This window comes from Rousettus aegyptiacus, unplaced genomic scaffold (assembly GCF_014176215.1).
Source record: "Rousettus aegyptiacus isolate mRouAeg1 unplaced genomic scaffold, mRouAeg1.p scaffold_m13_p_3, whole genome shotgun sequence".
Lineage (NCBI taxonomy): Eukaryota > Metazoa > Chordata > Mammalia > Chiroptera > Pteropodidae > Rousettus > Rousettus aegyptiacus.
Genome location: NW_023416306.1, coordinates 7,957,918 through 7,982,098, shown reverse-complemented (window position 1 = coordinate 7,982,098; position 24,181 = coordinate 7,957,918). Strand labels below are relative to the sequence as shown.

General features: G+C 40.4%; 1 protein-coding gene and 1 pseudogene across 14 annotated transcripts in view; both read right to left on the bottom strand.

The window, feature by feature from the left end:
- The window catches only part of MAPKAP1 (MAPK associated protein 1), a 200,927-nt gene that overhangs the window by 103,453 nt on the left and 73,293 nt on the right, over positions 1-24,181 (bottom strand). For all 14 annotated transcript variants that reach the window (XM_036217747.1, XM_036217748.1, XM_036217752.1 and 11 more), the window contains one exon: positions 10,748-10,920. In XM_036217747.1, the coding sequence (XP_036073640.1) occupies positions 10,748-10,920 (173 nt within the window). The remainder of the gene's footprint in view (positions 1-10,747; positions 10,921-24,181) is intronic.
- LOC118600571 lies at positions 15,732-15,850 on the bottom strand (annotated as a pseudogene).

Here is a 24,181-nt window from a genome sequence, read left to right as displayed (position 1 = left end):
ATGAGAAGAGCCTCATTTCTCTATATAGCATGGTAGTTAAGATCAAGGAAAAGGGAGTCAGACATAGGTTCAAATCCTGACTCTGCCACTTACTAAATATAAGCTTTTGAGCAGTTAATTAATGTCCTGATCCTCACAGTTTCACTACTGTTACTATCTATGACTTATAACACTGTTAGAAGAAATAAAACACTTAAAATAATGGGCCTGGAGCATGAAACAGTGGGTACTCCAGTGTACTTGTATTTACCAATTCATTACCTAGCAGAGTGGCGACTCTGGCACTTGGGAAATGTTGATGATGGGCAATCTTTCTGTCCAGCTCAATGAACAAAGTGTAATAGCTTCCCTCAAACCTTCAACTGTCATTCAAATTCATCCCAGGTTGAGAACTATGACCTTTTTTTAATGAATAAAGGTTTGTATACAGCCAGAAGAAGCTTGTCTTAGCGGACACGCGGAGGAAGGCCTCCCTGGCATGGCAGGGGTGGAGAATTTCAGTCCACATCTTTGAATGTTTCCATGTTCCCTTATCCGTTCCATACATTATTTATTGAGCGTTTGCTCTGTATTAATATAAGCGCTGTGTTATGGACTGGGGAATACAAGTCGATAACACAGATATGGTCTAGGCTTCATCTCTATCCTACTGCATATAAGACTTCTTCACTTGGCCCATCTCTCAAGTAATCTCAGCTTTTTTTACACCCAAAACCAAACTCTTTATCCACCCCATTTAGAATCTACTTCCTCTGTAGGATGCTCCATTTTAGCACCACCACCCACACGGCTTTTCAATGTCCAATCTTAGGCCTTTATCTCTTTTCATGTACCCGTGCCGGAGGCTTCTACCGATAACTCTATGCAGGTGACTCCTCAGCTCACAATTCTAGCTCATCTCTGTCTCCTCTAAACTCCAACATGCACATATAAATGACTATTTGAAAACTTAGATACAGCGAAGCCATCTTGTATTAACAGGCAGAAGACCGAACTCAGGCTGCCCTTCCCCCTCCCCTTCACACACCGAAAACCAAACAAAACCCAGTCCTCCAATGTCCGCATCACAGCGGAGGGCATAACATACCAAGCGGCGCGGGCCAGGAATCTTTGACACAGCTCCTCTCACACACTTCCCATGTCTAATTCATTCCCAAGTCCTGTGAATTTGTACCTCTTAAATACTTCTACAATCGGTCCACTTCTCTCAAGCTCCACTGCGGCCCCTGCCCACCTGTCTCTTCCCGTCTCGCCGGCCATCTTTACTTCCCTGACCACAACGGCCTTTCTCCGGCCACAGCATCGTCGCGGTTCCGTCTGCCAGGAACCTCGCCCACGAGGCCGGACCCTCCCGTAGCGCTGAGCGTCTCCCTGACTGGCCTCTAGGCTGCTCTTTCAACAGCACCCCCAACCTCCCCTTCGGAGCACTTAACTCAGACTTTAAGCAAACGTTATTTAATTATTTGGTTTAATGATTTGAATTTTTTGCTCATTTCCCTCACTGAACTGTGAAATTCATGAGAGAGAGCCCACATCTGGTTCCATTCACAACTGTATACACAGAAAAGTGCCTGGTATATAGTAAACACTGAGTAAATGTTTATTGTATACGCAAATGAATACAAATGATAAGTGAAATGAGCCAGTGACAAAGTGCTCATACATCTGATATTTCTTCTTCCCACAAAGCTAAATTTCTTGAGAGCAACAGTCACATTCCTCTTGTTCTCCATTTTATCCTCAGTACCTAGATCTACAGACTTAAGCCTTCGAGATTGAGCAGGATATCAAGAAAAGAGTGAAAACGGCATTTCCTGAGCAAGGAAACGGCAAAAGTGGACAAGGTATCAGTGTCGAGAAGCTGCCAGTTCAAGAATGTGATGTGTGAGGACGCCAGGGAGCAGCTGGGGGTCAGGATGGGAAAGGCCTCTCAGGATGTATTGTTTTGGTAAGTGGTTCTCAATGATGACTCTAAGGAATACAAGTTAAAAGCAGAAATCTAGAGAGGGGGGATAGGAGGATGGATAGAGGTGGGCAAGCAGACAGCCAAAAAAAAAAAGGAAGTATAAAGAATTCAAATCGCAAAGTTGTCAGAAAACATATAACTGTAAGGTCAAACATTCCCATATACTTTGCTGAGCCCGAAAGGGCATCAGCGTACCACGGCACGGCGTAATGACTTGAGCCACCAGGAAAGGCCTGAATTATGCTACTGCTGCTCAACTGCTACTAGTTTTGGTTGTAGCAGCAGCAGGCTACAGTTATCGTCTTTAGCAGCAACAGAAATGAGCATTTACTGAGCACTCGCCATATGTTTTCTCATTTTATTTTTATAACTACCCTATTAGGAAGTTTCTATCCTCATTTGACACACGAGAAAACTGGAGCACACAGGACTGAAGTAACTCACCCTGACGATGAGTGCAAGCGCCAGAATTCACTCACACTCACCCCGATCACCCTGATGATGAGTGTTAGTGCCAGAATTCACCCGCACTGTGGCTTTGGCCCCTACTTTCAGCCGCTACGTTATACTCGGATTACGAAGGCGGAGGGAAGTGTTAACACGTTTTAGAAAGCTTCTATGAACAACTATCAAACTTGAGAAAATTTGATACTGAATGAGATAAACCCTCAACTATCTATAAAACGCACCGAGTTTCCCACGGGCTTGACGGCTGGGCTTGCATAGGAATGGAGGGGACCTACCGTGAACCCCACAGCGCGGTTACACTGTGCCCGCATGCAGTCTCAAGTTGCGGTTTCTGACATGTGGCTACTGAGCACCTGACAAGGGGCTGCTGTGAGTTTTGCTATCAATGGTGAATAAACATGAGATACTGAAAACTTATGATGAAACCCCACTGAAGATATCATTGATAATTTAACACATGGATTATGTTAAAACATTTTAGGTACAATGGGTTAAATAAAATATGGTATAAAAATTCATCTTACTCATTTTTTTGAAACCTGGTTTCAATTTAAAATGTGGTTACTAGAAAACTTAAAATTGCAATGTGGCTCATTTGCAGTTACATTATCTATTTTTTCCCAGCTTTATTGAGATATAATTGACATAAAACGTTACCTAAGTTTAAGGTGTACAGCATGTTCGTTTAACACAGAATAACCACCAAGTAGTATTAGCCAGCTCCTCTATCACATCATATAATTATTTCTTTTTTGTGAACATTTATGACCTACTCTCTTAGCAACTTTCAAGTATATAATACAGTACTGTTAACTATAATTGCTATGCTGTATATTAGCTCCCCAGAACTAATTAATTCATCTTCTAACTCAAGGTTGTACCCTCTGACTAACATGCCCCCATACCCCACAGCCCCTAACTCCTGGTAACCACCATTCTAAACTCTGTTTCTATGAGAGTGGCTTTTTTAGATTCCACATATATGTGACAGCATACAGTATTTGTCTTTCTCTGTTTGACTTATCTCACGTAACATAATGCCCTCAAAATCCATCCATGTTGTCGCATGGCTGAATAATATTCCACTGTGTGTATATATATAAATACCACATCCTCTGTATCCATTCACCCACAGATAGATACTTAAGTTGTTTCCCTATCTTGGATACTGTGAATAAAGCTGCAATACACAGGAGAGTACAGATATCTTGAGGTCCTGTTTTCTCTTCCTTCGGATAAATACCCAGAAGTGAGAATGCTGGATCATGTGATAGTTCTATTTTTAATTTTTTTAAGGACCCTCCATACTGTTTCCCGTAGTGGCTCTAACAGTTTACATTCCTACCAACAGTGCAGAAGGGTTCCGTTTTCTCTACATCCTCATCAGCACTTGTTATTTCTTGTCTTATTGATGCCAGCCATTCAAACAGCTGTGAGGTGACTGCATTATGTTTCTTTTGTACAGCACTGCTCTATAGCCAGGACCTTCCACTCACGGAGCATTGCAAATCATCTTCAAAGTATATCACTCCAACTTTCTAGACTACAGTAAAACTCTCCAGGCTTTTAGTAGCTCACCTGTCAGAAGCCTTACAAAGAGCAAAAGTAAATAAGAGATCAGAGAAATCTGGTAAATGTCTAAGGGATAAATGACAAGAGGAAGGCCAAAGGATGGCTGTTCTAGTGTGCCAATGGAGTCATAATATAGCACTAAAGGCTCTACATAAAAATTGGGACTAGTCAAAATCACCCTTGAAAAGCACTTTAAATCGTCTTCGAAGGAGAGTAAATGTAGCTTTAGGTAAAGGGCAGGTGCATAACTCCCACCCCAAGTTTGTGGCAGGGTAAAAACTCACTAAATTTTATTTTTCTCTCATTTATAAGTGGGTGTTACTCAACAGATATTGTTTCACTCTTAAATCTGTTGGAGGAATATAAATTAAGGAAAGTTTTTAAAAATCTTACAGGCCCCACACAGACAGACCCACACAAATATAGTCAACTAATTTTTGACAAAGGAGCAAAGGCAACTCAGTGGAGAGAGGATAGTTTATCCAACTGGATATTTACATGCACGAAAAATGAAATCTAGACACAGAACCTACCCCTTTCATGACATTCAACTCAGAATGGATCACAGACCTAAATGTATGGCACAAAACCAGAAAACTTCTAGAAGATAAAAAAGAAAATATGGGTAACCTCGGGTTTAGTGATGACTTTTTAGATACAACACCAAAACCACAATCGATGAAATAAGAAATTGAAAAGTTGGGAGTTTATTAACATTAAAAGCTGCTCTGCAAAAGATGCAGTTCAGAGAATGAAAAGACAAGCTTCAGAACTGGAGAAAATCTTTACAAAACGTATCTGATAAATATACAAAGAACTCTTAAAACTCAACAGTAAGAAAACGACTGATTAAAAAATAGGCAAAAGTCCTGAACAGACAACTCGTTAAAGAAGACAGATGTCAAGCAAATGAAAAGATGTTCAATTCATCTCATTAGGGGATTACAGATTAAAACGAGATACCGCCTCATACTTACCAGAACAACTAAAAGCCCAAACATTTATAAAATCAAATACTTGTGAGGATGTGGAGCAAGAAGAACTCTCATGCACTGCTGAAGGAAATGTGAAATGGTGTGATGACTTTGGAAGACAGTCTGGCAGTTTCTTAGAAAGCTAAGCATTGGCTTATCATACAATCCAGTAACTGCGCTCCTAGTTATTCACGAAATGAATTGAAATCTATGTCATGCAAAACCCTGCACATGAATGTTGATAGCACCTTATTCATAACTCCCACAAGCTGTCCTTAGGTGAATGAAAGAAAAACAAACTTTGTTTACATCCATACAACAGAATATAATTCAGCAATATAAAGAAATGAACCATCAAGCTACAAAAAGACATGAAGGAACCGTAAGTGTATATTGCTAAGGAAAGAAGCCAGTCTGAAAAAGCTACATATAGTATGATTCTAGCTAGCTGACCTGGAAAGTGCGAAACTATAAAAACACTAAAAAGATGAGTGGCAGCCAGAGGTGGGGGTGGAGGTGATAAACAGATGGAGCACAGGGCACTTTTAGGGTAGTGGAACCATTCTATATAATACAACCTTTAGAACTGTAGGATACACAGAGAGTACCCTAATATAAATGACCAACTTTAGTGAATAACAATGCATCCATATTGGTTCCTTGATAGTAACAAATGTACCGCACTAATACAAAATGTTGATAAAAAGGAAAAATGAGAGGCGGGAAGGAGATATGTGAGAACTTTCTGTGCAATTTTTCTGTAAACCTAAAAACTACTCTAAGAAATAAATTCTATTAAAAAGGTTTTAAAATCTTATAGGTAATCAGCCTCAGAATTAAAAATAAACTGAAACGGGGGGGGGGGGTAAAAAGGCATGAAAACAAAGCTTAAAACAAGTCGACTGAGATGAAACCAACACCACTGGTTACAATAAATGTTAGTGAGACAAACTTCCCGATAAAAAGACATTGACTTAGACTGGGTCAAAAAAAAAAAACACAAAAAAAACAAACAACAACAACAACAAAAACCTCCCAAAATTATTCATCATATCTAACACAAAACGGCGAAGGTAAAAGTCTGAACAAAGATACATTAAACTAAAAAAAAAACAACAGGGTTGGAAAAGCTAATATTGAAATAAAGCAAAGAAAAAGGCAGGACGCAATACATAAATAAAACAAATAGAACTGTTTTATACTGAAAAAAGTACAGCTCACAATAAAGATATGAAATGCATGAATCTTTTTGTGTACTGAAATATATAAAGCGTAAACTTTGAATCTCAGGAGAAATTGACAAAAACACAAGAAAATGGAAACTTCAATCCATTTCTCTTAATCTAAAGACGAAAGTTAAAAAAAAAAGTAACCGTAATTAAAGATGATTTAATAAGCATATATTGAATTCTGTAACCTATACAGAATTTTTATCCAGAATCCATGGAATATTTATAAAAATTCCAATATATAAATAAATATAAATAAATCTCTAAGCAGAAACTTTATAGGCTATATTTTCTGATCCATATTCAATAACCACGAAACTATATAACAAAGTCTAAATTAAAAAATTCAACTACCTAGAGATTGAAATGACTTCAGTTACTTTCTTCCAAATGGATTTAGTTTCCCCTAAAATCAGTGCATTGAATAAGCAGGAAAACAGTATAAACATCACATGCCAATCTCGCTCAAGAGTTAACAAGTATAAGAGTAAAGGAAGTCAAGAATTCCAGCTAAGTCCTCCATTCCTTCCCTGTGGCCAAGGCCTACTACCATAAACAGTTTTCAAGGCGCAGAGACTGAAGAACAGTATTCTTAAATAAATGGTTTTCTTGACAACCAGAACGAAATTGGAGGCAAGATCTCCCATGCATGTTGCAATCCGGCCCCTGTGAATGAAGAGTTCTTCACGGGGCCAACCGCTTAGAAAAGATCAAATAAGGACCTTAAGTACAAACAAGCTAGAAAGAAAATAACCTTGCACTACACTGCCTGATAAGAAGGGAACCTAGAGATTTCCTTTACGGATTGTCTTACACCAAACGGAACTGAGAAATCCAATGTCACGTGAGAATTGTAAAAACTTCAAAAGATAATGGTTTATTTGAATTCAGTACAACTTTGTAATTCAAAATATACTCACAGAGCAATTATTAAAAGATGTCAACATGCTATATATACTTCAGGAATATAACTCTAAGTAAAATATACTCAACTTCAGAGGCTTACAAAATAGTACAAGGGATAATCTCTATTTTGGGGGTTCAGAATTGCTAACTTAATTGGTTGAATCTTCCTTTTCCGTACTAATTTTTAGTTTGCTTCATTTACCAGTTTCTGATAGGAATACACTGAAATTTCCAATTTTGACTGTGGATCAGTCAATGCCTCTTTATAATTCCCTTAAAACATTTTGAGGCTATGTTGCTAGATATTTACACAGTCAGAATTATAGTCTCTTGGTGGGCTACTCCTTTTCATTCTGTAGTTCACCAAAATATCCCCACTGACACGTTTTTGCCTTAAATTCTACTGCTTGATGCCGGCCAGTCCCTCCTGCAGCCTCCGTCCCCATTGGCCAGGTGCAGCCGAAGACTGGACCACGGGAAAGGGTTGGGCAGCTGCCGCCTGACAGCTTTTGGACTGGGAAGGAAGCGAGATTGTAAAGCAAAAGTTTTAAATTTTGATCAAGTCCAATTTATCTTCTTTCTATTAAAGATCATGCTTTTAGAGTCATGTATAAAAACTCTTCATCCAGCCCCTGGTCCCAAAGATTTCCTCCTCTGTTTCCTATTGAAAGTTTCATAGTTTTACATTTTACATGTAAGTCACAGTTCACTTTGAATTAATTTTATGCAAGGTAAGAGGTTTAGGGTATAGTTGACTTTTAAGTTTTTCTTTTTGGCTTATAAATGTCCAATTCCCCTAGCCCCATTTGTTAAAAAGGCTATATCCTTCCTTCATTTAATTTGTATGTGCTTTTAATATGAAGACCCATTCATATCTACCTCCGATTCTGGGAAATTCTCTGGTATTCTCTCTTCAAATAATGTTTCTCTGCCATTCCCTCCACGCTCTGCTTTCACATGGAAGCTCTCAATCTTTCCTTCATGTCTCTTAACTTACTCATCTTTCATTCTTTGTATTTCTTTATCTTTGTTACATCGTACATGGAATTCATTAGAACTATCTTTCGATGTGTTCCCTCTTTAACTATGCCAGTCTGGAGTGAATCCATCTTTTTTTAACTTAAATAACTACGTTTTATATCTCCAGTACTTTCAATTGGTTCTTTTCTAAATCCATCTCTGGATGCTCGGTTTTGTTTCACAATTTCCTAAAAGTTTACCATGGATGTTATTCCTTTACCTCTTTGATGATTTTAAACATATTTATTTGTAATTATTTTCAGATTGCTTTATTATATTTTGTTCGGAGTTAATTCTTCTAATTATTGTCTTTCTTAGTACTAGTTGTACTCATTTGCTGTGGTATTTAGTTTGCTAGCTCTTCTTAAATCGACATGTTTGATCTCTCTTGCTCTCTTCCCCCCTTCCTCACCATTCTCTATCTAGTGCTTTTACAGGCATTGCCACCATGACCCATCCTTGTCCAAGCAAAGGCCTCTAGTCCGGAAGCAGGTCTCATTCTGGCTGTTCAGGCTTCCTATCCTTTGGTACCACGAGGGCTATCATAAACGCAGTCACTTCATGGCCAGGTCCTGGTCATACTGCTATCTCTCTTCCCTTGCCACCCCAGAAACACAACTTTAAGCAAGTCATAGACTGAGGTAGCTTTGTTGCTTCTTTTCATAGGTAAGGCAGTCCCACCCTAGCCCCTAGCTTCCGGCATGAGACTTCTTCCGGTCCCCATCCAGGCAGGAAGTTCCTTTGGCTCACATATTCTCAAGTAGTGTTTCCCACTCCTTTTTGACGTCATGGTATACTTGTGGAAAACAACAGTATGTGTATGGCGCACAGGTAGATGCATGAGACTGTTCCCACCTAGAAATAATGGTTGGGGGCTCTGACCACCCCAGGCCCTGCCTAGCTGCCCCGAAGCCTGGGAAAAATCATTGTTTCACATACTGATAAGCTCACTTGCAGCATGTTTACAGGAATACCCTAAGAGAATGGATTCCTAGCACATTCTGCCTATTTCTGTACTTGGTTCTGTTTCTAGTCCACCTTGATGTTTATCTTGTTATTAAAAGGCGATTATGTTAATAATGTATTCCATTTATCATTGCTATATATTTGGGACAGAATATAGAATTTAAAGCATGGATTTAAAGGGCCATCATGAGCAGAAGTCCATGTGTGTCCCTCTGTTTAGAAAACCCTCCTCTCCACCTCTTTGCATTACATTTTACTCCTCCTTCAGGTTTTAGTTTAGAGGTCACGAATACCACCAGTTCTAGCGCTCACTGTGTAATTTAGAAAAGGTACTTAGCCTCACGAAACTTTAGCTTCCTCATCTCTAAAGTGCGCGTCTCAGTCCACTCCTGTCTCTGCTACTGGCCGTATAATCCTGGCAGGCTGCTCTGCCGCTCTGGGTTTCCGTTCCTGCATTAAGTAATGTTCTGAGGATTAACTCAGACAACATCCATAAAGTCACTAACACGGTGACTCTCTTTCCTGTTTTCTTGCTTCCACTTCATGCTGAAAAGGGACAACCATTGCTCAGCCTTCAGCAGAGCTGCTGACTCAACTCTTTTCTGAGCCTAGGTGGTATCTTGGTTAAAAAGGCTTTCTATTGCCACAGGAGTGGTAAAGATTATTTTTATATCCACAATTTATTCAGGCAAAGTGAAGGGCGATGTCAATAAGAACTTGAAAGAATAATATTAAGTGTAAATTTAATGTACCTAAAGAAAAAACAAAACAACTGACGATGGACCTTTCTAACTCTGAAAATGTGAAAAGAGAAAGTCTGCATGAGAATGCATTCCCAGAATGAAGGCACCCACCACATCCTGCTGATTCTCAAACACCTTTGCTGGGAAGAGCACATAAAACTAGAAGAAGATGCCTGTCAGATGAGAAATTTAAGCATAGGTGAACTAATGCAGCAAAGCACTTTCAAGTTCAAGTTACGATGTATAAACACAGAGATGCTACTTTCAAGCATTACATTTTAAAAATAATTGTTTAATGAGGAAAAGAGTCTAGTGATCGAGAGAAAAAGTGAGCCACTAACTAATAACAAAGAAAACTAATTCAGACCAAAGGAAACGATGCAAAAATCATGCAACAGACCAAGAATCAAATCCCGACTCTGCCACTTCCCACTGGTATAACCTTCGGCAAGTAACGAGACTCTGACTGGGAGTTTCTTCCTATGCAGGATGAGGATCATAATGCTCGCCTCACAGGCAGCTGGGAGAAGTCAATGAGATATGAAGTACGAAAGGCCCAGCATGGTGCCCGACTCATGGTAGGTGCTCAATTAACATTAGTTCTCTCCCACTAACTCCCACGCCATTTTTATCAGTGAGCATCATAAAAGGGTTTGGGAAACTGCTAACATGCATTTTCTCATGTCTGCATTCACAAATTTATCAGTCCGTTTACGGGCAGATTCTCAGAGATAAGCCTGAGGTCCACGGGCCCAAGACCTGGGGAGCAACCTGACCTGGATGAGTGTGGACATCTGGATCCCAGGCCGATGCCTAGAAACACTGGCTGGGCCCAGAAGGCAGCACGGGTGGGTGGCCAGGAGACGGCCAGAAACTAGAGCAGCCAAAAAGAGGAAGGATTACTTGAGCTTCGGCTCCCGTCCTTCGCTTGTGTACTGCCAACAGATGAGCCCGATCAGGTCCTGCACCCTGGCGCTGGCCATTGTCACCACGGTCATTGGCAGCAGTCTGTCCTGGCTCGACTGCAGGGGGAGGTAGACGTCGATCTTCTTGGTTGCTGTTGTGCCTACATGACCCTGTGGACAGAGCACAGTGCGTGAGGGTGGAGCACACAGTCACGGCCATCTCTCATCCTTTTTGCTCGGACCTGCTTATGAGCCTGGGATGGTCCCAAAGTTTTTTCAACACTGTCTAGTTTTAAGGGTTTTTTCCTGTAATTTTCATTTTCTAATGGTCTAATGGACTCGGTTCTGCCAGCAGTAAGGTAAATGAGTGCTATCATTAAAATGAACAAATTAGAGGGTAAGCAGACCTGATGTTTAGTGTCAGGAGACATGCTTTGCTACTTACTCAGTGTGACCTTGGAAAAGTCACCATTAGACCTTGGCATCAGCTGCCTTCCCTGAAACTGCCATCTAATTCCTTGAGACCTTGGGAAAAGCCGCATGGGAAGCTGTCACACGCTCCAAGAAGGCATTTAGGCCCGTGGCACTGGCACCAAGGGCTGCTTCTCAGAGACTGTGGGGCACTAACTCACTGCAGGACATCTGCTTGCTCTGCTCATCCGCATTGCAGCCGAAGGGTCCCTGGCCTTCCCTTACTGCCCTAACTGCCATACCATGCTGGGGTTTACCCCCAGCCCGTCCCACACAGCTCCCCTTCCTCCCTCCTGAACTTTCCACTCCCTTCTGGAACCCCTGCACTAGTCAGCAAACTTCCATAAATCATCATTTCTTCTTTGAGTCCATCATTTCACTCGTCTCATTAAAGGCCAATCTCCACCTTCTGGCCTCAATTGAACCTGCAGGTCACTAAGGACGTTGCTTCCTCTGCTGTCCAGGAGAGTTTTGCTGTTTTCTTTTTAACCTCAAATCATCAAAGCCAGGAGGCAGAGCAGGTATTCTTGTCCCCACGACTTCCCCTTTCTTGTAAAAATCCCTGTTCCTCTGAGACCCAAGCCATCCAACTACGCCATCTTGTCCTCGTCTGTCTCTTTCACCCATCAACCTTTCGAGCACTCTTCTCACTCACTGAAGGCTTGATTGAGCTCTTGGCTCATAGTCTTCTTTCTCACCCCAGCTCCTGTCATCATTCTTGGCAATTTCATCTAAAGGAATAAGCCATCCCATACCCAAGTGTCTCAGTATGCAGGCCATGTCACCCCCAATGCCGTTCCAGCCACTCCGCCTCAATCACTCACTACAGTGGGTACACCAGAGATCTGCACCAACTCCAAAATCTCAAATTAGAATATCCATTTACTTCATTTGTTTAAGTAGCCCCTCATATTCTTCAACCTCCAATCTACTGACCCCATCACCTTTTAATTATCTATCAGTCTCCCTTATTTTCTCAACACCACCCTCCGGATTACACAGTCCATCATTATAATCATTCCTTTCCAAATACAGCTTTAGTGCTCTGTTCCTCCATTGGACTCACAGGGCAGAACACCAATCTTGGATGAATCCAGCCCTCTGCATTCCTCAGCTGAACATCACTGGAGAAAAATCATGTTAACTACAGACTGGTTTTACTTTAAATTCATGATGATAAACTTCAAACAGACACCCACCATTGTACAGCAGTCTATTGCATTTCCTGATCTGACCTGTACCCCACCCAGGACCCCCACTGCACGCTTTTGCTTCTCTCCTCAAACTTCCTATGAACCCCTGAAGACCTTCAGCAGTTCTTCACTCACGTAACTGCCAACAGATGAGAAATACTCCTAGTTTTCATTAAGAAAATAAGAATTTCCAAAAAAGAACTCTGTTATTCTCTCATCATTAAATTCAAAAACTTACCTGGATTTAACCAGCTTCTCCTCCTCTTTCCCTGCCTGCCTTACACTGAGAGTGTCACTCGTCTCATTAAAGGCCAACCTCTCCACTTGTGATCTGACCCCTGCCTCCCTCACCAGCATCATCTACTGCCACTCTGCCACCTGCTCATCATGTTTCAGCTACGCTGACTTTCTAGAAGCACCCTGAATATGTGTGTGCACCTTACCTGCTTCTCCCACTTTCAAGACCATAGCAGGTACTACTCACTATATCTAGAAGGATCTTTCTCATGATTTTTGATGTGTGGCCTTGGGCAGGTTGCTTAATTCCTTTGTTCTTCCATTTCCTCATAGGTAACATGATGATAATGACAGGACCTACCCATAAGAGGACTCTTGTGAGGACTGTTACTATTCAAGGTTCAGATACGACACTCCTTCAAAGAAACCTTCATTGATAATCCCATAGAAAGAAGCCCTATCCACAGTTATTCTCACATATAGCCTGTTCGTTTCCTTCACAGCATTAAACAATTTGATACGTTTTATTTACCTACGCCTTTAGTGTACGCCTTCCCCACTAGCACTTGACCTCCACGAGGGCAGCCGCAATAATGTCAGCTTTTTTCCTGCTCTATATACAATGGCCAGCACTGTGCTCGAGCAGAGAAGACTCTCCTAAAAAACAACCTGCTGAATTACAGAGCTCATGCACGAATGACTCAAATGCCCACCAGGACACCGGGTAGGACCTCAATAAATGTAGTTTCCTCCATCCATCTCTCTTGCCCTTCCTCTATAGGTCTGTTTCCCAGTGGAGGATGGAGATGGAGGGACTTGAGCCATCAAGTGGTTCCATCTTTAACATTCTATAATTTTACAATTCTAAGGCAAAAAAAAAAAAAATCAGAACTGAAGTAAAGAAGTACATAAAATCCATTTAAAATATGTTCAGAGAAATTCCATATCTCATATAACCCAACATCTAATATTAGATACACTGGTGGGTTTTTGTTTTTTTGTCTTGTCTCTATGTTTTAAAGCAAATAATAAAGTAATCCTCCTACATAATGCTCTGTGTCCCTCCATGCACACACGCACATGCATATGCACATACCTATGCATGTTTTTCAGCTTGAGTAATAATGCCAATGACTAGCAAAGACAGCTTCAAATAGCAAGCATTTGACCTTGTCAGGCAGCCAAAGGGTTAAGATGAAAATCTTTCTGGAGGGGGTTAATCTCCCTCTTATCACTCTCCTCTCAACCTCCTTTTCAACCCAGCTCAGTTGATCGTCATTGCTCTCCCTTCTTATTTGTTTGTTCCTCTTCCTCCTACAGGAGCTGAGGGACTGTAAGAATCATGTCCAAAGATGCAAAGATTCAACAAGATGACAAATATGAATGTGCTTCACAAACTGTAAAGTGCTTTAGAAATGCAGAGCAGTATGCTAGCAACGGCCTGAGTTTTTAAATCACGTCTATTTCTATTACTCAAGCCTATTCGCATGGTCACATGAGACCAAAGATGGATGCTATAGAAGCTCTAATAATAAGTTATTATAATAAGAGCTAACGTTTATTTAGAGCTGTTAAATAAACTGCTAAATGTCTGCCTAAATTATCTCATTTAATTCTTGCAATCACTATAAGAGGCGGGGTTCTATTATTACCCCCATATTATAGATGAGAAAACTAAGACTTAAATGGCTACAGTCATCTGCTCAAGATCCCATAACCAAGGAGGAAGAGGCAGAATTCAAAACCGTGTCTGACTCTAAAGCCCCTTTCAACATCAACACCGTCTTTCCCTAAAGTTATTCTAAATGTAATCAATTCCTACTTTCAGATGAAAGGCTTGGAAATCATCTCCTCCTCCCTCTTCCACAAACGAACTCGAAAGCACTGCTTAAAGCAGTCTCCTACAGAAGGAGCTAGCTCTGAGGAGTTGACCATGGAGGACTGTCGGGAACTGAGGCTCCAGAGAACTTTGCTGTTGTAAACTGCCTGAAGCGCACCATTGTTTAGGAATGATACTCCTATAAATCCCATTCTCTTTATTTCATAGTGAAATAGCAACTGTGAGGAAAACTATGAGAATAAATATGGTAGATACTTATTAAATGAATAAAGCACTTTATCTTTTTAATCTTCTAATTCCATCTCGAGGCACTGATGACGGGGAAAAGTGCCTTGCACAAACACTGAAATTATATTTTTTTTAATAAGGAGCCTCTTCTGAAAAACTCAAGGTGGTGGCAGTTAGCTCTATCTAATAGTCCCTGTGTTGCAATATTTAGAGGGAATCATCTAAAACATAAAATAATCCATCAACATAATAGAAAGTAATTAACTTACTAAAAAAAAAAAAATAAGGTGACCAAAGGATTAAAAGTATTCATCACACATCAAGGCAAGCAATATTGCAAAGATCTAACATCTAACTATTAAAAAGCAACTAGCAATAAACAAAGATCATATCGTACAGTTTCACTGCATGGCAATTTATGTGTTCCACAATATGGAATTAGGGAAATGAAGGCATAAAAGAGCACAAGGAAGGGGTCAACACACAGAAAGGGAAAACTGCTTTGGTCCCGTCTTTTTCAGTCGCTCGTGCATTCAACGAACACGCACTGAAACACCATGCTGGGCTCTGAAGACAAAGTCAAGTGAGACACAGTGCAGACCCTCATCAAATTCACCACCTGCTGAAGGTCTATGTTATAGAAGGTGATACAAGCTTCCAGAGGGGAAAGTACAGGCTGCAATGAGAGCTCAGAAGCAGTCCACACTAAAGGGAGTTAGCAAAGGCCTCTTGGGTAAAAGGAATCTATCCTTCCGTCCAATAGAACCATTAACCGAAGGGAAAGATGCTTACTGTATTAAAATACCTACTATACCAATACACAAAAAAGTGAACAGGCGTTCTTCTGAGACATGGAATTATGGGTAATTTTAATCTTCTACTTTATATTTTTCTTCGTTTTATATAGTGAACATGTATTACTTTTTTTTTTTTAAGGTAAGGCAACCTTTGGTTGACCTCACAGATTGCAAGGATCTTGTCAGCTTACGATCCCTTATTTTTTTTATTTTTTACGCCCACAGCGCCTGGTCTTCCTAGGTGGTCTCCCATCCAAGTACTAACCAGGCCCGACCCTGCTCAGCTTCCAAGATCAGATGGGATCGGGCTTGTTCAGGGTGGCATGGCCGTAGACAGCATGTATTACTTTTATAATTAGAAACAAAATAGTAAATATTATAATTATGAACAAAAAAAAAGAGAGAAAAGAACTACCACCCATGGCTTACGAGTTTTAGGTAAGAGAAAGAGAGGTTCAATTTTGAAAATGCAGCCTATGTTAAGGCATCTAGCAAGATTTATTACGAACACACTATGTGCCTGCTGCTGTGACAGTCTATTGGAAAAAAAAAAATAGGTGAAGATATAACTCAGATACCTTCCCGTGGCAGGTTAAGTAATTTTTATCAGAGACAAATAAAAAGTAATAAACCTACAAAGAGCTGATAAATTTGGAGTTGAACAACAACACTTTCCGGGAGCCGCCCCCAAATCAGAGAAGGCCCCCAATTCAGGTTTTAAAGCTAAAAGAAAAGTACTTCCTGTAGCAAAGTTATTCCTCATAACAAATGCAATTCATGAAAACCAACTAGACTCCAGAGCAGCCAAATTACTATGTACTGGGTAGTCACTGAAGTGGGGGCGGCAGGGAGAACAATAGATGACATTCTGTTCAAAATAATCTTGAATTCAGAGACACCTACATCAGACGAGTTAGCTGAATTACGTTTTAAGGACAAAAGGTTCAGTTAGCAATATGACTTCACATCGAGGTTTGTCAGTAATAAATTGAGTATCAAATCTCAAAACTGTTGCTAAGTGTTCAATTTCTCTGTCAAGGGGAAGAAACAGAGAAAGGATAGACGGCTTGGCTTCTGCAATTAAAGAGACAAAAAGCAGGCAACATTATTCCATTAGTCACAACTGCACGAGCACATCATTATATGTAATTTTAATGCAGAAATAAATATATCAGTGTATCCAGACAATGTAATGATGCAAATTGATAAAAAGGGTTATTTGTAGCCTTTGAAAGTTAAAACTCTCTTAAAGGAATGGCCGCAGTTCCATTCCACCAGTACCTTCCTTCCCAACTCCCTCAACGAGGACTAGAGGATGCTGTCTATATCCCTCCAATCGCCTAGTCTTTAATAACATGGCGTCCAGACTTGTAAAGAGTCTCAAATTATTACTCTGATGATGAATAAAGGACTTCATCTGATTAATGATTTCACCTGGCCTAAATCTGGTCTAAGCCAGGTTTCACAGACCATGAGAAATAAAGGTTTATAAGAAATAACGGGAAGGAAAAGAAAACCCAAACACCGGATCGTAGCATTTTTGCCTCAATAAATGCTAGCTTTATGGGCTCTGAGGAAAAAAAACCTCACTTCTTTTACATTCAAAATGGTAGCACTGAACTTATGAAAAGATTTTGTATTCAGAGCTAGGGGCTTGGCTTTGTAGTGCTATCTTAACCCTCAATAAATCTGGAACGCTTAAAGGCTATTAAATTAACATTTCCCTGATCTGGCACCTGTAGTCAAGTTAATTTGTCAAAAACATTTCTACAGTTTGTCACTGGACACTGCATTTTCTGACAAGTTAAGTTTAAAATAAAATTGACAAAATCTCATTAATTTCTTCTGAATCACCAACCTTGGTTCCATTAAGCTTTTATTATTAAGAACGTCAACTGTCACTCTTTCTTTAACAAGGTCAAGTTCCGATCTGGGTACATCCAGGATCCTTATTATGTTAACAGGAGCCAGCGAGGGAGTGCGTGCGGTGTGCCGGTGAAAAGCATAGTTGTGGAGTCAGAAAGAGCTGGGTTCACTTCTCAGCAATGACACTCACTGTGTGTCCGCGGACAATTTTATTTAGCCTGAGTCACTACTGACGGATGGAAATAGTGGATTACAAAAGCACCTCTTTCTTCATGGACTTGTTGAAAGGATTCAATGAGACTATGCATGCAAATCACTTTTACCACTAGCTCACAGTAAATGCTCAAGAAATATTGGTTGTTTAATAGGTTTCCTTTTTCCCCTATTTTTTTCTACTTTGTTATATTCATAGACTTAAAAGAAAAACCTTTACTGACATTCATAGACTAAAAACTACAAGGAATTTTAAAGAGTCATCCCCTTTAAAACTTTTTCACCAAATGGCTTCCCTACAAGCTCTCCTGAACATCTCCACTGAGGAGGTTCCTGCCACCTACCAAAGCAGAACTTTCGCTTCCGTCATTCGGCAAACAGTTCCGATGACTAAAACGCATTTCCTTCCACTGAGGTACAGTCTCTCTGCGGATTTTACCCACTGCGCTTAGTTCTAGCCCTCAGGAAATTGGAACTAATCCACCTCCACTTCCAGAAACCATTTTCATTTGTCTGAGGACCTCAAACAAAATAACTCGGTTACTAAGGACCATGGAATACGCCAGACCATAATCCTTTCAGGAGTACAACACAGCACAGAAAATATCGTTTCCATCAGTTTTTCCTTAGGCTAGTGATTTTCTAAGTTTTTTTCTATAACTAACATCTACAGTAAATGTAAATCTATAGTCTTGGACCTAAAACAGGAAAGAGAGTTGTTGCTCTCATGAAAGGTTTTCTCTATTTAAAGTAAATACTCCACAGTTTAATTCTGACAGTCTTTTTCCACTTATGAAAAAAATAAAATGCCTAGAGCTATTGGCTTAAACAATCTAATTGTTATCAAATGAAGTTTGAATAATAGCCTCAAATAATTCTGCCCTTACAAGATATCAACTGAAAAACCAGTCATCATTCATGTTGTACAAGAAATTTTACCAGAAATGGGGGTGGGGGTGGAGGGTGGGGGTGGAGGGTGGGGGGTGGGAGTGGAGGGAACGAAGGGAAAAAAAATGAAAGCCTGCCCATACTGTATCGGGAATTACGACCGCTTTCTTAAAGTCTTAAATTCAAAAGTAGTTCCTGATACTGTCAGTTTTCACCATCATGAGTTATATTTGCTGGGTACCTGTTTGCAGAGTCTATGGAACTGGTCTGGACCCTGGCCCTCCCAGCCATAAGCTGTGTAACCTTGAGCAAGCCCATAACCTCTCTGAAAGTCTATTTCCTTAGCCATAAAACAGAGATGAGACCATCACCTCAAAAGAATGACAGGCATATAAAGTAAAAATAAAGCCCTTTAAAATGCTCAGTGAACTGCAGACTATTATATAAATGTCAATTATTTCTTATTATTGTTACTTAAGCTGTTGCGCAGACGAGGCAGATCTTTGGACAAAATGTCCCTTCAGACAAACATGAAGTTGAGAAGCCAAGGCAACAGAGGAAAGCCTCCATCTCAATCATTAAGAAAGAAGAGCTACAGCATTCTCTAGTCATCCGGCCTCAGGGCGGTTACAGCGTGTTCCAGGAGGTGCTTTCGCACAGTCCGATCCAGCCATCTTCAAGCATAATGGAGTGTAAAGTGTCCATTTTGAATTTTCATAGCCATTGTGGGATTCTTTAGATCATTAATGTTACACAGCACTTTACATTTAATTATACAAACAATGGCTTCTATAATGATGATAATATCAGGGAAAGGTGATTTGCATGAACTAAGCCCCATCACCTAGGGTAACTATAGAGACCTCTTCATTATTAAATCATTTATATAATAAAATCAATATGCTTTAAAAGTAAAAATAGGTTTTTTAAAACCATAAAGAAGAATTACATGTTTTAAACTCTATCAATTATCATAATATAATGAGTCTTTTTAAGATTTAATATCAACTTTTAAAATTAAAACTCAATGGAGACTGTATACTTGGCTCCATTACTAGATGATGTATCTCTAGAAAAGGTTACAGTACAGCCATTATCATCTTCCTAAATTATATGGAAAATTTGGTACAACCCTCCAACTACCCCAAGGCCATTTAATTCCAGACATGGTAAAGCATTTTGAGAATATAAAATCATATAAATATTGAAGGAAATAATTCAGGTGCATATGTTATATTCATTTCTTGCAGGGTTTCAGTTGATTAAATATTACAAACTTTTAAAATGTCAAAAAACACCTTAAAATTATATTCTAGATCCTTAATTATGAACGGTTCTTTAAAACCCACAAATTTCTATTCAGTAGTTGGTTCTTGATTTTTGTCACTTTAAGATTCAAGGTTCCTTAATGACATATTCAAAAATTTTACTTAATCATTATTTAGTAAGTTATAAAAATCTCTTAAAATTAATCTTTCATGCACATCTAGCTTATACAAAGTTAGAATTTAATTAGATAGCCTTGGCACAAATGGGCTTACTACTTTCTTTGCTTGGTCAGTGTATGGCTTTACAGTAATTATAATTAATTCAAGTCCCTGACGGACCCCCTAGCAAACAATGTGAAAACATCAGACAAAATGGAAATAAATAGCTTTACATTTCTCCATTTACAATATTCACTTTCACCCTCGAAATGCACGTGGGAAATAACGGGGACAGGTGTTATTCTGTATAGGAAAGGCCACACGAAGGACCCACAAACCCACACCGCTGCCGCCGACGGAGGAAGATGCTTTTCTGCAGCAGAAAATACACTGTGTTTACATATGAAAACGATACAATGGCAAAGAGCCGACTGATAAAGTTCGCATTTAATAGTTTTCAAATGCTTGTTGAAATATAAACGGCAGAAAGATAAAGAAGAGCTAAATTATTATTTCTCTGGAACAATATTTCCTGTTAGGAAAAACCACTTCTAACCACACGCAAAATTTACAACTGAGAAGCAGTCCCAAAGTCTGATGATCAGGCCTTTACCCCACGTCTCCCGGATACCACAAAAGAAAAAATAAATTAGTAAGTGGCAGAAAACTTTATTTTTTTAGAACTGAGGGGGAAAACAGGATCCACTGGATAAAATTGTCAGTACCAAGTACTGTAAAGAACAAAAAGCTCCCTGCGCACCGCACTGCTCTCTCAGGTAATCAGCCAAGCAACGTGAAGAAAAGCCAGCCAGCTGCGGCGCTGCCAGCCTGGGGCCAGGGGGTGGGGGGAGACGGGGCACCGGGCACATTCCTCCGTACAGTCCTCCGTGTCTGCCCCGCAGCTCTCCGCAACTCACGGGTCATAGCTGCTGGCTGCCATTCATTGGGTCCGAGTATTTTCCGTCCCTTACCTAATTTAAGATGCCCAACAGTCCTGCTGAGGGCTGCCCACGCCCTCCCAAGCTGAGGAACGACAAGCTCATTGAGCAGGCTGCTCCGAAGCTCTCAGCTAGCGGGGATCGAGCTTCGAACCCAGGTATGAACGGCTGTGAAACCCTGCCCTCCCAGCGAGTCCTCATCCTGAACAACTCGGGGAGGCCAGAGTACCCAGGAAAGGGCATGTGACTGCCACTGTTTCCAAACTGGGAGTCCCCGTCTGTGGGTCAGAAACCTCCATCTGGCTGAGACTCCCAGAGAAAGTCTGACCTGCTCCTCCCCCAGCCTCGCTGGGCTCACACACCTGCAGCTGTGCAGTCGGACCTGTGGTACTGAAGGGGACACTAAGGCAGAAGGCAGAAACCATCTCAGATTCCCATGGTCCTGGGCACACAGAAGTGGCTCGATAAACCCTCACTGACCACGTTGCAGAGGTGAAAACCCAAGGAAACGGCTGCTCCTCCAAGAGCAGGCAGAACCCTCCGCTTCACTTTTCAAAAAGCTGTGGCCGAGTACAACTACCTAATCCTCACTGTTGGGTTAAGAGTCTCATCAATAATTGTAAGGTGTGTCTGTTACTAAACGTGGCTACCCAGGTGGCAGTACCCAAATGTGCTTTGATAATGACAAAGGAGGAAAATAACAATCTGGTCCTTGGAGAGACAGGCAAGCAGCGTATGACATCAACATGGCACCAGGCTCCAACAAAAGCGGAAGGTCTGAGTTAGACAAAGGCCCAGCTCAGGTTGCAGCCCTCTGCAGAAACAGGCAGCGCAAGACCTGCTCGCTGGCAGAAACTGACACGTCACCCAGGTACCGGGGTCTCCTGGGTCTCTCCTCAGCCCCCTGGCATAATTTCCCTCCTGTTCATCCTGGGTCTTAGTCCAATCTCCTCGGAGGTCCTAACTAAACCAGACATAGGGAGAATCGGGATTTTATCTTATTAAAATAGATATGGCTAATTTGTCTTTTCAAATTCATTTTAAATTAAATTGGATTTCCTCGGAAGGCTGCTAGGTCAGTTCCCCTGCTGCGAATGCAGGACAAAGGTTAATTGCACGCCCTTTACCAGCTCTCCTGCTCTTCTGGGCAGGCTCTGATAACCTGCCCGGGAGAGGTGGGGAAGGCTTTGGTTTATTGGGCGATAATGTTGCCATTACAGCCATTTACCATTATGCCAAGAAACACTTTATTTTTTTAAAACAAAATAACAAGATAGGATAGCAATAACGTGAATGAAATGCAATGATGTTACCAAGTGCTGGTTATTTCTTCTAAAACACAAAACCCAAAGAATGAGAACTAACCTATCTGCTTCCCTAAAATGCCCCTATAGATACAAAAGTACTCACCCCCGAGAGTAAATAGTTTTTTAGTTCCAGTGTAAAATTGCATTAACATTTTCACTTAATTTATCTCATTTAAACTGTCTATGTTCATGAAAATTTAACCCAGTAATTCCCTGTTATACAAAGCATAACAAAGTATGAATATTTAAATACAATGTAAATAAAACACTTTATCAATTATACTTTTGTATTCTAAATTAGTGACTTCACTTAGCATGTCTGCCTTGCACAGCACCACACTATTTTTCAATTAAAGGTCCAGATGTTTCAAAGGCTCCAGTAGGCAACAGCAGTTATGAGAAATGCTTTATCTGCATTGTAATCATCACCACCACATCAGCTCCAGGCTGCATTAACATACTCATGTTTTATTCCAGCTCCCCTTCTAACAGAGCAGGTAATTATACAACACAGCAGAGAAACACAATCCTAAGAGCTGGACGATTTCCTTATAAGCATCCACCTGAGCAACGCATTTTCATACGTGATCTTAAATTTTGGGGGGACTGCTTAAGCAGAAACGTTGACTATTCAGCATAATTTTTAAACAAACAAAAAAAAGTAAATCACAGACGTTCCAATTTAGCTGCAAATACTATTAAAACGCAAGATGGCCTACACATACACACACTTATGTATACTGAAAATCAACTACAAGTTTGTATAAAAACCACTATCATTTGTTACAGTCTAAGCCATTTCTTCTCATTTTTAATGCTCGGGTCATCTCTTGAGCAAGTCAATTCTATCTTTATTCTTACTATCCAAAAATGACAATTCGCCTGGGCTGAGATTGAACAAGTAGAGCATTTATCCCTGTGTCCATTTAAACAAAAGTAATACAAGGGAAGAACAAAATGCAATTCTGACGGCCACAACAAAAACGCTATCGCATTTATTATTTAGTTAATTAAATGACGCCCTTACTCCAAAATGGAAAATAACATGTTATAATAGACCCTGCTACGGTTAGTAAAAATAGTATAATTTAATGGGAAAATGTAGTTCTCCTCATTAGTTCCTCATGCTAAGAGAAACTGTTAATAAAATTCACATTAATTTTGAAAATTATTCTACAAACGTTTTTACATTTTGCAATATTCCAGTCTTGAGATGTCCTAATGAAGATGCTAGTCAAAAGATAAATGCCTTTGCAAATATTGAAACCTCAGGTCAGACCTTAGCAGGTGACACCTGAGCACCTGAAAGCAGACAGCTCCCACTCCTTCCTGAAGGAATCTTAGTGGAACGTCTTTAATACATCACCACGTCACTTTTTAATGTGCCCCAATCTATTAACCACATGGCGAACTAACGGGGATTTTTAAAATATGGGTTTTATGGCATTGTGCTGGTGATTAATTAAATAAATCGCCACCGTTTCACAAATCATCCCTCTAATTAGTTTAAAACAGACACTTTGCATTCGCTGGCATCACTGCCACTGGAAGCTCACAGAAGGACAGGAGTGGGGCGGCACGGCCGCGTCTCCGCACCGCGTAGCCCGTTGTCACAGACTCCACGGCTGGCATCCCACCCTGCCACCCAGAGGCAGAGGTGCCATCTTCGCAGGTGCTGCAGTCAGCTGGAAGTTGATTCCAGCTGCTCAGAAAAGATGTTCTCCTTAATTATTCTCCCTCGCCCTAAAGGAAACAATGGAACGACAAAGAAAGAAAGCGCAACCTCCACTTGCAAACAGAAGAGGTTTCACCAACACAGCTCATGGAGTAAGACAGCTGGTTTTTGTCGTCTAGGTTAGGAATAAGCAGGGTGGTAGGTCAAAAAGGCTTTCTTTCCTTAGACCTCCAAATATGCTGTCATTATCTCGAACTCAGACATTAAGCAACTACTTCCACATTCTATAATTTAAAAAATTCCATTCAAAGTCTAAGAAAGTCTCTCTTTTTGAAACTGATAGGAATTCAAT